The sequence below is a fragment of the Acinonyx jubatus genome, chromosome E1, assembly GCF_027475565.1.
Source record: "Acinonyx jubatus isolate Ajub_Pintada_27869175 chromosome E1, VMU_Ajub_asm_v1.0, whole genome shotgun sequence".
NCBI lineage: Eukaryota > Metazoa > Chordata > Mammalia > Carnivora > Felidae > Acinonyx > Acinonyx jubatus.
The window spans coordinates 34,466,894-34,480,659 of NC_069397.1; the positions used below are offsets into that span (position 1 = coordinate 34,466,894).

The window sequence follows — 13,766 nt, forward strand, 5'->3', positions numbered from 1 at the left end:
ATGTGAGCTTATCCCAGGACAGGGAGAAGGACTCAGCAGAGAGCCCACAGATTACAACACTGCCCTCAATATTGCCAAAATAAAGCTCCCCAATTAGAGAAGATTAATAACATGGCTATTAATCTCAACATAAAAACAAGAATGACTGATGACACAGACTGTTGGCAAGGATGTGAAGAAATGGGCCTAAGTGTAAATTGGTACAAGATTTTAACAGGGCAGTGAAGACAGCAGCCATGATGCTGCTTATGCGTCAGGACCCCACCCCACCCCCCCCCCCCGCCCCACCTCCCAGAGCCGGAACTTCCTGGAAACTCAAGAGGGAGGCTGATTGCAAATTAAGAAACATTTATATGTTGGCGTGCCCGGGTGGCTCAGTTGGTTAAATGTCTGACTCCTGATTTTGGTTCAGGTCATGATCCCATGGTTGGTGAGATCAAGCCCCATGATGGGCTCTGTGCTGACAGCTCGGAGCCTGCTTGGGATTCTGTCTCCCTCTCCCTCTGCCCCTAACCCCGCCCACCCCCCAATAAATAAATAAACTTAAGAAAAAAAGAAGCATTTATATGTCAGCATTTCTGGCAAACAGCATAAGAAATCTCATGAGGACCTGAATATTCAAGGCCCCAGCAATTCCTGTGTAGCAAATTCTTTTCTTATGTTAATAGTCAATTTGCATTCAATTTGGTTTTTATAAAGGCATCCAAAGTTGTATAAACTTCAGGACCCCCAAATCTGAATCCCTTCTGATTTAGTACTATCTGTTAACATTTGAATACGCATGCCCTTCGGCCAGCCTTTCTACTTTTAGGAATATATCCTAAAAAACAAGCAACAATAACAACGACAAACTAGCAAATGCCTAAAAGTATGATTATTTGCTGCTTAGCAAAGAATTGAGAAAAACACTTTATTTCTATAAGTAAGGGATTAGATCAGCACATCATGGGGCATCTGTATAATGGAAACCTATGCCATTAAAAAAAAAATGAAGACATTCTATATTTAATGATATGGAAAATGTCTAATACATTTTAGGTGAAAAAGCACATTTCAGAATAATGTGAACAGACATTTACTGATGTGTCCTCATGCTGGTTCTCTTCTAAATAGTCCATTATGTTTGATCTCTTATAATCTTCTTAACTGCTCCCGGAGGCAAGATTCATACCTACTTTCACATGGGAATGAAGCCCAAAGAAATGCCAATGAGTAACCAGGCTGGGATTCAAACCCAGGACTTCCAAGGCCTCCATACAATACAAAGTGAATTTATGGCTAAAAGTGGGCTTCCCCATGTGTGTTACATGAACATCAGTCTTGCACCATCTATAACAAGGATTATTCTTTTTTATTAATGAAGAAGAAAGAGGTTGGTTTTCTTAGGGTTCCAAATCCGGTGGGTGGCAACTTTGGATCCCTTTCTATGTGTATTGCTCTTTAAACTGCAGCCTCTCCACAGCCTCCTCTGGGGGCCCCTATGGGGTCTGGAGCAGCAAACCTGAGGCTGATGGGGCCCTAGGAATGCCACCAGCCCATTGAGAAATATCTCCACTCGGCCCCTACCTCCCAGACCTTCAGCACACACTGGTCTTTTTCTGGGATTTACTTGTGGAAACTGATTTACCTTCACGCCTCTGATCTCATTGTCCCGTTCTCATGTTCCGGCTCACCTCTCCTAGCACCAACCACAGTGGCTTTGCCCCCTAACTGCATAGCCAGTTCCCCCATTACACCAAGATGGTAAGCCTTGTGCCCCAGTGCTGGCCCTGCCCGGTCCGGCCTGGCCTTCCAGCAGGACCTAGACTGAAAAGAGGGGGCTGGCTGGTTTGGGGAGGTCCCGTGGCATTCTGGACATTCCAGGGCTGGCGGCTAAAGTCAGGGCTGGAGGCCACCATGGGCGCGAAGCATCCCACAGTCCTGACAGGGGCAGAACTGAGCCTGGAAGGAGTCAAGGGAGGCAGGGACCGTCATGACACCTGAGAAAACAGGTCTGTACTGTCTGCTTGGATTAGAAACTCTTTTGACTCTTGCTACACATTACCTGCTGGGAGGAGGCGCTCGGGACAGGGGCCAGAGGCTTGCAGGTGGATCCTGCCCTTGCTGGGGGTTGACATTACTTAGGCCAAAGCTCTTAATCCTTTCAGAAGCCACCAGGCAGGGAGGGTGGCTGGATGCGAGGGCCCCCCGGGAAATGCAGGAATACACCCCATGCGGAGGCAGGCCACTGCTCCCCTGGGCAAGGTGCCATGCCAGCCACCAGCAAGAAGGCTTTAGAAACGAAATTGAAAGCAACAGACTGTTTTGGTTCCAAGTCATGGACTGGCCTCTGCCCTTCCCCCGCCACAGGCATTTGATCCCAGGCTGGTTGGTCCCCGGGCCCTAAGAAAAACATAAATCATCAACAAAGCTAAAAGACAAGTAACTGCCTGGGTTTACAAATTTCATTCTACACGTGCGAGACCAAGGATTCATATTTCGCTTGTATTTAAAACAAACTCACGCATCAATAAGGACAAGGAACCCAACGTAAGAAATGGGCAAAGATTATGAATAGAGATTCACAGAAGACATTTCAAAAGAGTCCGATCTCCCTGCTAATCAGGGAAAGGTCCATTCAGACCACAGTGAGATATGCTTGGGCCCTTTCTGGAGGGGCAAGCATTTCAATGTTCATTAGGCAATACAAAGCATTTGCAAGAATGCGTGCACACGGGACTCGGGGTTTCTTCTGGTGGTCACAGCAGCAAAGCCTCTCCAGGGCTATTTCCAGAAAAGCTGGAAATACCCACCCTTTAATAGAGCAATTGCACTGCTAGAGGCACAGTCATAAAATGGAAAAAGAATAATCCAGATCTATAGCATTCGTGTAAATAGATCTTAGAAACCTACTGTTGAGAGAAAAAAAGAATGGCACTCTGGTGCAGCTTGTGCTGAAATTATAAAAGCCTAAGCACTGTTTATGAAAACAAAAAATAGGGAAACTGAAAGCACTGATTACCGGCTTGATACGATTCAAAGTGCTTTCCACGGGATACAATATACTGTTTATGGATTCAGAGACATATTAAAAGCAAAAAACTCACTCCAACACGACATGCATTCGAACTATAGCTCTCAATGATGGACGGGTTGGAGGACGGCTACGAAAGGGACTTGAACTTGATCCATAACGTTTTATTTCTTTCATTTATAAATTTCTTTACCAGGCATAGCTCTATGTTCATTTGGAGTGGTAGGTACACAGGTGTTTCTTTTTTAGCTTGTGATCGTGGTTAATTTTCTTTTTTTTCTATATGAAATATTTAAGGAGAATACCAGAGGTTGATAAACTCCCCAGAAGGGAGGGGCACCTAAAACGTTCAAAAGACGGAGCAACTTCCTGGCGTGGAAGGCGTGAGACGCACCGGCCCTGTCACGTGAAGGGCCAGGGCAAGACCACCGTTAATGAAAGAGAAAGAGCCCCAGTCTGTGCATGAAGTTCACGTGCCGTACTCACGGGCAAGCCTCAGTCCTCAGTCAACACACTCACTCTTGTGGGAGGCACAGTTGTAGCTAAAAGTGCCTCCTAGTTCGTGGCAGAGAAGAGGCAGATTCTCCTCTTCTCCTATCCCGCTTGGATACGACCCCAAGATTCATGCCCCTGGACGACACACTGATCCCACCATGGGGCTGTGTCCCGTCCTCCCCCTAAGTTGTACAAAGACACCAGGCTGCTGGTTGACCTGGGAGTGGCACTCGATACGGGAGTAGAGACAGCAGATGCCTGGGCAGGAGGGGACCACGTGGAGCCTGTAATAGCTGTTTCACCCTGAAATAAAGTTCTAGTTGTCATGTATCTGCGTAGATGGGCGACACATTTACGGCAGCGACAACACACAGCTTTGTTCAAGAAAAGGACGGTGCTGCTGTGACAAAATCCAAACAAGACCATGACTGAATGGTCGTTTTCTTAATTGATAGCACAGAATGACTGATGTTAAAAGGGTCTCGGCAAGAAAGAAAAAAAAAAGGAATTTTTACTTAAGTCTCTAATAAAAAAAATAAAAAAAAACCTCAGACAAAATCAGTCTTACATGTAAAACATAAAACTTAAAAAACATGGAAGAAAATCTTCAGGATCTAGGGCTAGGCAAAAAGTTTATAGGCTCGATACCACAAGCATGATCCATCAAATTGATAACTGGGCCCCATCAAAATTAAATTTTGGTTAAGAAGATGGAACGATGAGGGGGCGTCTGGGTGGCTCAAGCATCCGACTCTTGATTTTGGCTCAGGTCATGATCTCACGGTTTGTGCGATCGAGCCCCACGTTAGGCTCTCCGCTGACAGTGCGGAGCCTGCTTGGGATACTCTCTCTCTCCCTCTCTCTCTGCCCCTCTCATGCACCCTCTCACTCTCTCTCTCTCTCAAAATTAATAAATAAACATAAAAAAAAGAAGATAAAAAGATGAGGGGCGCCTGGGTGGCTCAGTCGGTTGAGCGTCCGACTTCGGCTCAGGTCATGATCTCACAGTTCGTGGGTTCGAGCCCCGCATCAGGCTCTGTGTTGACAGCTTGCTCAGAACCTGGAGCCTGCTTCGGATTCTGTGTCTCCTTCTCTCATTGCCCCTCCCCCGCTCACGCTCTGTCTCACTCTGTTTCTCAAAAATAAATAAATGTAAAAAAAAAAAAAAAAAGATAAAAAGATGAGCTCCAGGGTGGGAGAAAATATTCACGAAAACACGTATCTGACAAAGAACAAGTATCTAGAATACATAAGGCATACTGAAAACTCAATGGTTAAAAATAATCCAACTACAAAATGGGCAAAAGACACAGAGAGACATTTTGCCAAAGAGAACATACAAATGGCAAATAAAGCACATGGAAAGATATTCGACACCATTGGCCATTAGGGAAATTCATATTAGAGCTGCCATATCATGACATACCTATCAGAATGGCAAAAATAAACAATAGTGACCATAGCAAATGCTGGCGAGGATGCTGATCACTCACACACGGTTGGTGGCATCATTAAATGGTAATGGGCATCCTGGAAAACAGACAGTTTCTTTGTTTTTTTAATTTTTTTTTTCAACGTTTATTTATTTTTGGGACAGAGAGAGACAGAGCATGAACGGGGGAGGGTCAGAGAGAGAGGGAGACACAGAATCAGAAACAGGCTCCAGGCTCTGAGCCATCAGCCCAGAGCCCGACGCGGGGCTCAAACTCACGGACCGCGAGATCGTGACCTGGCTGAAGTCGGACGCTTAACCGACTGCGCCACCCAGGCGCCCCCAGACAGTTTCTTTAAAACCAAACATGCAACTACCATACGAGCCAGCAATTACACATTAGGGGCAATTATCCCAGGTAAAGAATTCTACTCCCAGGGAAACAAAGGTTTATGTTCACCCAAAAATCCGTACACAAATGCTTATAGCAGCCTTATTTGAAAAAACTGGAAACAATCCAAATGTCTTTCAGTGGTGAGTGGGTAAGCCAACTGTAACATTCATATCAAGGAATGTTCTTCTTTTTTAATGTTTTATTGATTTTTGAAAGAGAGAGAGAGCGACCACGCGGGCATGCAAGTGGGGGGCGGTGCAAAGAGAGAGAGGGACAGAGGATCTCAAGTGGGCTCCGGGCTGAGAGCAGAGAGCCCGATGTGGGGCTCAAACTCACGAACCTGTGCAATCACGATCTGAGCCAAAGTCAGATGCTCAACCCACTGAGCCAACCGGGCGCCCCTTAAGGACTACTCTTTAGCAATACAAAGAAAGGAACTATTGGTACGCAAAGAAACCTGGATGAATCTCCAGAGAATTATGTGGAGTGAAAAAATCAGTATCAAAAGGTAGCATATGGTATGACTCTATCTACATAATACCTTGAAATTACACAATCACGTAAATTGAGAACCAATACCAGATTGCTAGAGATTAAGCAGGGGCTGGAAGTGGAAGAGAATTGGGTGTGGCTATGAAAAGATCCTTGTGCAGATGGAAATGTTCTGTATCTTGACTATATCAATGTCAGCATCCTGGCTGTGATGTTGTACTAGCTTTGCAAAAGGTTACAATTAGGGGAAACTGACTAAAGGGTATATGGGATCTGTTTGCACTATTTATTTTTTCTTTTTTTTTTTTTTTAATGTTTATTTATTATTGAGAGACAGAGATGGAGACAGAGCATGAGCATGGGAAGGGCAGAGAGAGAGGGAGACACAGAATCCGAAGCAGGCTCCAGGCTCTGAGCTGTCAGCACAGAGCCCGACGCGGGGCTCGAACTCACGCACCGCGAGATCATGACCTGAGCCGAAGTCAGACGCTTAACCGACTGAGCCACCCCGGTGCCCCCATTTGCACTATTTCTTACAACTGCATGTGAATGTATAATTATCTCAAAATAAAAAGGTTAACTTAGATTACATAATATTGGGGACCACAAGGTATAACCAGTTCAGTGGGTCCAGAAGCCATAGTGTCCCCACCACTCTCTGCTGGGACACATCTGAGTCCCCATTTCTCAGTTTGCCTTTCTGTTGTCACACCCAAGAGGTAAAATATAGGGCAGATGAGATCATGTCTGTTTCCCTAGGGTTATCAAGGAAAGCTGACTATTTAAGCTGTTCAATGCATAATACACACATTTTCAAGATTTTTTGTCAAGGTTAACAGGTCCCTCCTCCCAAAAGCACCCCTTGGTTTTTGAGCAAAAGAAGGCAGACACAGGAGCATATACTCTAAGATTCAAGAATAGGCCAAATTAACCTATGGCGATTAGAAATCAGAACAGTGGTAGCCTCTGGTGAGGGAAGGAGATTGACTGGAAATGAGCAGAGAGAAAGTTCTAGAGCTATGCTGTCTATACGGTAACTGCTAGTCACATGTGGCTGTGGAACACTTAAAATGTGGCTAGTGTGAATGAAGGTGTTCTGTAAGTGTTAAGTATACATCAGATTGAGGGGCACCTGAGTGGCTCAGGTCATGACCTCACAGTTCATGGGTTCGAGCCCCGCGTCGGGCTCTGTGCTGACAGCTCAGAGCCTGGAGCCTGCTTCAGAGTCTGTGTCCCCTCTCTCTCTCTCTGCCGCTCCCCTGCTCATGCTCTGTCTCTCAAAAAATAAATAAACATTAAAAAAAATGTTTAATATACAACAGATTTGAAAGACTTTCTTTTTAAAAAAAGGTAAAACATTTTACGAGAAAGTTTTAAAAGGTTGGTTACCTGCTGAAATGACATTTTGGCTATACTAAGTTACAGAAAATACACCATTAAAATTAATGTCACATATTTCTCATTATCTTGTTGATATGGCTACTAGAAAATTTAAAAGTCCACATGGGGCTCATATATCGATTGAAGAGCACTGTTTTACAGTGATAGGCAAGTCCTGTATCTTGGGGGGTTGAGTATATACACACATTTGTTAAAGTGCGTCAAACTGTACAAAGTTTGTGCATTGTGATTATACCACAAAGCTGCCTGATTTTTCCGCCACCCAATATAACCTTCCCGAAGGGGTCTACAGCTTACAAAGGACACAGACTACAAAGAACTCCAGAGTGGCAGGGGCGCCTGGGTGGCTCAGTCGGCTGAACGTCCAACTTCGGCTCAGGTCACAATCTCACAGCTCGGGAGTTCGAGCCCCGCGTCGGGCTCTGTGCTGAAAGCTCAGAGCCTGGAGCCTGCTTTGGATTCTGTGTCTCCCTCTCTCTGCCCCTTTCCTGCTCGTGCTCTCTCTCAAAAAATGAATAAACATTAAAAAAAAAATTAAAAAAGAAAAAAAAAGAACTCCAGAGTGGTGTGAGCTACAATAAAGATGTGAGCAAGAGGGGCGCCTGGGTGGCTCAGTCGGTTGAGCATCTGACTTTGGCTCAGGTCATGATCTTGCGGCTCATGAGTTCGAGCCCCACGTCGGGCTCTGTGCTGACAGCTCAGAGCCTGGAGCCTGTTTCAGATTCTGTGTCTCCCTCTCTCTGACCCTCCCCCGTTCATGCTCTGTCTCTCTGTCTCAAAAATAAATAAACGTTAAAAAAAAAAGATGTGAGCAAGATACCCTGTATTGGTGGAAGCTTCCATTTTTAGTATCTTGACTAAAACCACTGGCACGTGTGTGTTTACACGTATATAGAAACAGGCAGGAAGTTATTATTTGACTCTAGCAAACCCAAGAAGATGTTTCTGAAAGCCTGAAATTCTCGGCTTCATGCTGTAAGTCTGTGAAGCTTACGTACTGTATGTGAGGCATTCGTACTGTAAGTCTTCCCCTGGGTCACTTGTACAGAGTGGGGGCTGATTCAGAACACTTGCTCCTTGATGGGGTCACCGAGGTACAGACGAGGCGAGCTTACGACGTTAGATATCTAACAAAACCCTCAATGTTTTCTGTTCACTTGGAGGACCAGAGAGAGTCACAGAGTGTCAGGAGGTTAGGAGGAATTCACTAGGGTTCCCACTTCACCCACAGCCCTCTTGAATTAGGGGACTGGGCTCAAAGCCGAGCCTCCTTAGGAATCACGGAATGTCTCCAGAAATGTAGAGTGCTTCTTGTCCAAGTGGCCTATTTTACAAAAAGGTGCAGGGAGATAGAGTGGCTTGTCCAACACGATACTGAGTTGGAAATGACAGGGCTGGGACCTGCTCTCCTGTCATCGAACTCCCAAACTGAGAAACACACACACGCCAGCAAGGTCCACAAAACAGGATTTGTGAGCTGGAGACACAACTCGTTTATTTATGTAGGGAGAGGCACCTGGCAGAATTATTGGTACCCGTCATTTATTAGGACACTCCCCTAGCAAGGCCTACTCAAGACATGAAATTACATCCTGTACTGTACTTTGGTTTGCTCAACATATGACACCTCCCCTGCCCCTCCCCCTCCCACACACACACACACACACACACACACACACACACACACACACAGAGAAAGTGTGAGCATGGGCCTGTTATATACCCCGAGCAGCCCAGCTTGGTTTAGGCAGTCGCCCTACCAGAACTGTCTCCCTCTTAACTCTTCAGACAGTTACTAAACTGTGGAACTGTGGGCCTTGAGATCATTATAGGAATGCACTAACCCACTGTTACCAAGCACATTACTTGTATAAGAGCTCATCAGTGCAATGGGTTGAAGATGTCTTTAGCATCAGGCTGTGAGTTAAGAATTTTCTCTGCTTTTTTTTTTAAGTTTTTAAATTTATTTTGAGAGAAAGAGAAAGAGAGGGAGGGGGCAGGGGCAGAGGGAGAGAGGGGGAGAGAGAATCCCAAGCAGGCTTCTCACACTCAGCACAGAGCTCAACTCGGGGCTCAAACCCATGGACCTCAAGATCATGACCTGAGCCGAAATCAAGAGTTGGAGGCTCAGCCAACTGAGCCACCCAGGTGCCCCAAGAATTTTCTTCACGTGACCTTCTTTAACTCTCAGACAACATTATTTACACATGAGAAAGATCAAGTTCAACTTCATCCCAAAGCAACCAGCTAAAATGGTTCATTTGAACGCAGATATGCCTGGCTTCAAAGTTTCTGCCTATAGAAATGTGGGGGGTGTTAGGAGAGCTTCATACCCAGGATTCAAAAGAGTTCAAGCACAGGCAAGATTTCACGTGAGTATATAGGCTTCATGCTTCGAACTACAGCCCTATCGCCGGAGGGATCAATTTCAAACTTCAGCCTCGCCAGCAAGGCTTCCTCTGTCCCGTTCCCACCAATCAGATTGTTTCTTGCTTTGATCGGCATCTTCCAAGGAACAGCACCCTTTCTGCCTTGAATCAGGGGGGTCTATGATCTTCCCCTGTAGATCCCTTTTAGGCAAAAAGAACTCAGTGAAAACAAGTTCATCTCTATACTCTCTCTGTACATTCCACAGTAGATAGCACCTCCCTCTACTGCATGCCAGGCCCAAAAGGGTAACCAAAGCTGATGTGTACCACTCACTGGTTACAACGTCCAAGTTCGTAGTTTATTTTCTATTGTTACATTTAGAATGGAGGATCCCCAGTGGAATGTGTAGGGAAATCATTACTAGATCACTTGTTAATCATCTTTGGGGAACTATGGGAAGAGTCTAATTTTTTCAACCATTATGGTTTCCAACCAAAACACTTCCTGACTTAATACAACTGCCTCATATAGGGATGGCATTTTATAGTTGCTGTTACTGGTCCCACCTGATAACAGCCATGCCCCTAGAGGGTAGTCCATGAAGCTCACGTACCCCTCTGCCCTACTACCAGCATCAAGTCACTGGCGCCCCGACTCTGAACATCGTTCCCAATTCTGAAAGGAGTAAGTCAATGTTCTTTCTGCTTTTCTCAGCTCCGAGTGCCCCCAGATGCAACCGCCCCACAGGCAGCCCCAGGCCAGCTTTAGAGGTCTGTCTGGAGGAAACCTGCTCATCTCAGGTTCATCAAGGAACCTTCCCTCCAAGGCTCCCTGAAGCCCCAGACTAGCCCATCCATTTTCCTCGGGGGAAAGGGATGTGTGGACAAGGGGAGGGAGCTGGTGGTTCAGGAGATCTGGAGAGCAATGGACTGCTTCCTCTTTCCTTCTGGGGAAAAAGGCTCTGAACAACCCCGATTTTGATGGACAGGGGGCGTCTGGCAGATCCAAGGGCTGGACTTGTGGCTGGGCAGAGACTACCATCTTGGCAACTGGCAGAAGGAAGAACCAGGTGCAAGAAAGAGGTCACTGAGCCCCCCCACCCTGCCACTTTTAAGTCAGTTGGAATTCCTACCCAGACGTCATTTGAAGGTCTCGGGGACCAGACTGGTAGCATTAACGACACACTCACCAGGCTCAGAGGTTAGGTAATGCACTCAAGGTCACGCAGTGAGTAGGTGAAGGAGCCAGGACTGTAACCCAAGGCAGTCTGGCTTCAAACTTCTTGCTCTTTCCTGACAGGCAAAGCTGGGGATCTGATAAGTAATAGGCCTGGGTGGGTGGTGGTTGGACAGCAGAAAAGCAGGTTTTATGTGTAACTAGGAAGAGCAGAGAATAGAACTCCAGGAGCTTTCCACATATCATTACACCGGAACACTGAGTAGTGATCACCTGACTTAGCTTTTTCCCCACTAAACTGCACATTCCTGGGAGTCCGGGTTTTTTTTGGCTTCTGTATCCACAGCACCCACCAGGTGCTTGACATGACATGACGTATGTACTCAGCAATATCTATTGAATGCTTGAGACTCCTGAGGGTTTCTTTAGGGGAAAGTGGGAGTGAACTTAGGCCAAATCATCATAGTCAACAGAAAACGAGGCGGGGAAGGGATGGGAAGGAATTAGACCAAATGCTCAGGAAACCTTCTCTCTCTGGACAAAGGGATCTCCTCCAGGTGCAGGGTCAGAATTTCTCTGAGGCCTGGTGCCCCTACCCTGAGATGGTAAGCCTGGACCAGGTAAGGGTCCTGCTTTGTTTACACATAAAAACATCAAAGGTCAGCAATGTTGCCATGTGAGCAGAAGTGGCCTGATTTAGCATCATGAAACATGTACACTTTGGGGGGTAACTTTCCATAGGGTCCTCACATCCTAAGAGGGCACCCAGGAGTCCAGAGGTGGGGCTTGGAGGCTAGGGGTGTCGATGACAGAATTTGCCTAGGGAGGCACGGTGAGAAAACCCAGCTGTTTTCCTCACAATCCCATCTACGGAGCAGCCTGGAGCCACCGGGTTTTCCCGGAAAACTAGGCATAGCCATTTAAGAGCATGGCGTGCTTTCTAGTTGTCGGAACCAGCAAGTGCGAGAGGTTTTGATCTTGAAGTTTCAGCCCAAAGAGGAATTTGCCTCTCCTTCCAATCCCCTCCGCCCCCATCCGATTTTTGTGAAGCAAACAGTTCTCTCAGAGGAGAAGTCCCACTGTTCTCTTCCCTCTTCTTCCCCGAACTTAGTTCTTGGCCCTTCTGGGAGGCAGGGCAGGCTCGGTGGCGCCCAGGCCTCCCGCTTCTGGGTGCTGAAGACAACCACCACCAATAACATCAGTTGGAGCCCAGCTCTGCTTAAGCAGCCAACGCGCGCTCAAACTTCGATCTTACCGGAAAATGGCACGAATTCCTACACGGCTTTGGAGGCAGTGGAGCCACTAGGAGTGGGAACCTGCCAGCCCCCATCTCACCTTTGCACGGAGGACATGAGCAGACAGGCCCAGGAGGCGGTAAGGTGCAAAACCGGTGTTTGTCAGCACCGCAGGAGGAGTGGGGACGCGGCTGAGCATAGCGGTCCCAAAGGCCCCCCCCCCAAGTTTATCCCTAAAGGGGGTCCAGCTCGGAGACGGCGTTCTGAAGACAGAGCCCTTGCCCCTGCCCCTCCTTCTCAGGCTAGATCGCCAAAGGCCCACACGCCTGGCCCTCTGTGCTCACGAACCGGAAACAACCTAGAGTCCTGGACCAGAACTCAGAGTCAGTGCAGGGTCGCTGGCAGCCACCAGCCGCAGCCCGGGTCTGCGCGGGCCAGGCCAGCATTTCCTGTTGCCTAGGCGCTGAGCGCGGGCTACCTGCTCCCCAGCGGGTGCCATCCAGAGGTGCGGCAGCCCGGCCGCGGGCCTGCCAGCCGGGGTGGGCTCGGCCCCCCAGAAAAGCTCTGCAGGAACCCCCAATCTCCCTCCCTCCCGGGGGCCCGTGCCGCCCCCTTCTCCCCCAGCCCCCCCCGCCCCCCCTCCCCCCAGGGGCCGAGTACCTGAGGGGGCGGGCGCCCTGCAGTCTCGCTTCCTGCCATGCCCGGGCGAGGACGGCCCGGGTCCCCGGCACCCCCGGGCTCCCGGCGCACAGCCTCCCGAGGCGCAGCCCCCAGGGGTAGATGGCCATGGCTCTCTGCGCCCGCGTCCCGGCCCCAGGAAACTTTTAAAGTGAGCCGAGGCGGGGCGAGCGCGGAGCGGGCGGGGAGGCGGGGAGGGTCGCCTCTGCCTATGGGGCGCGGAGGACTCGGTCCCGCCGGGCGGGGGGCGGGGCGAGGCGTGGAGGAAGCTGCGGCGCGCGGGGCCACCTTCCCCTCGGACCCGCGGCCCTCCCCGCCCACCTCGAAGACGTGCCCGGGTTTCCCTGCGGATCCCAAGGCCCCGGCCACAGCCCGAGGCCAGGCTCCCCTGCCGACCACCGGGGGCCTAAGTTTGGGGGCTCAAGAGCTTGTTGATTTTGTAGAGGGGGAGCCCGCGGGGCGCGAGTGTGGGCCGGGCGGCGAGGCCCAGACGCGTCCGTGCCCCCACCCCGCCCCAGCCCGGTTTAGAGAGCGGGTCATAGGCTGCCAGCTCCCCTCCGGGGTGCGAGCCAGAGGCGCCTCTGAGAAGCGCCCCGAGGCGTGCCAGCTGGAGCAGAGGGCTCACGGGGGTGGGTTGCTGGGGGGGGGGGGGGGGAGGGAAGTGGCCAGGACAAAGGGTGCCGTGGGCGATCCCCCTCTCGGTCGACTCCAGGTGGAAGCCAGAAGTCAGCTTCAGAACGGACACCAGTTGGTACCCCCTTCTCCCACGGGCAGCCTCCCACCCTGGGCCTCTGCCTCGACTCCCCCCGCCCCGGCTCGCAGTGCACCGTGTAAGGTGGCGTCAGGGATTGAAACCTGGGCTTCTCACCGCCATCTGCCAACCCCAGCTCGGGCCCAGGGCCCCATTCCGTGCCCTGTCCAAGGCGTGAATGGAAAGCAGCAGTGCACAGAGGTTCAGCCCACCGCACCTGTTCCATCTCCGGTCCTGGCTGGGAAAGGCGGCACCGGGCACCCGAGTGGCACAAGTGCCAGGTCCACACTGTCTCGACCCTTTCTCCAGAGGAGGAGGACAGCAATGGG

At 49.4% G+C, this 13,766-nt stretch overlaps 1 protein-coding gene and 1 non-coding gene across 2 annotated transcripts in view; both read right to left on the minus strand.

Annotated features, from left to right (window-relative positions):
• Positions 1–12,796, minus strand: part of ACSF2 (acyl-CoA synthetase family member 2) — a 34,732-nt gene extending 21,936 nt beyond the window's left edge. Inside the window, exon 1 of the mRNA XM_027034059.2 lies at positions 12,669–12,796. Within this exon, the coding sequence (XP_026889860.1) occupies positions 12,669–12,796 (128 nt within the window). The remainder of the gene's footprint in view (positions 1–12,668) is intronic.
• On the minus strand, positions 5,646–5,731 carry TRNAQ-UUG (transfer RNA glutamine (anticodon UUG)). Its single transcript has one exon. It is a non-coding gene; the product is annotated as a tRNA-Gln (tRNA).
• Positions 12,797–13,766: the final 970 nt, after the last annotated feature.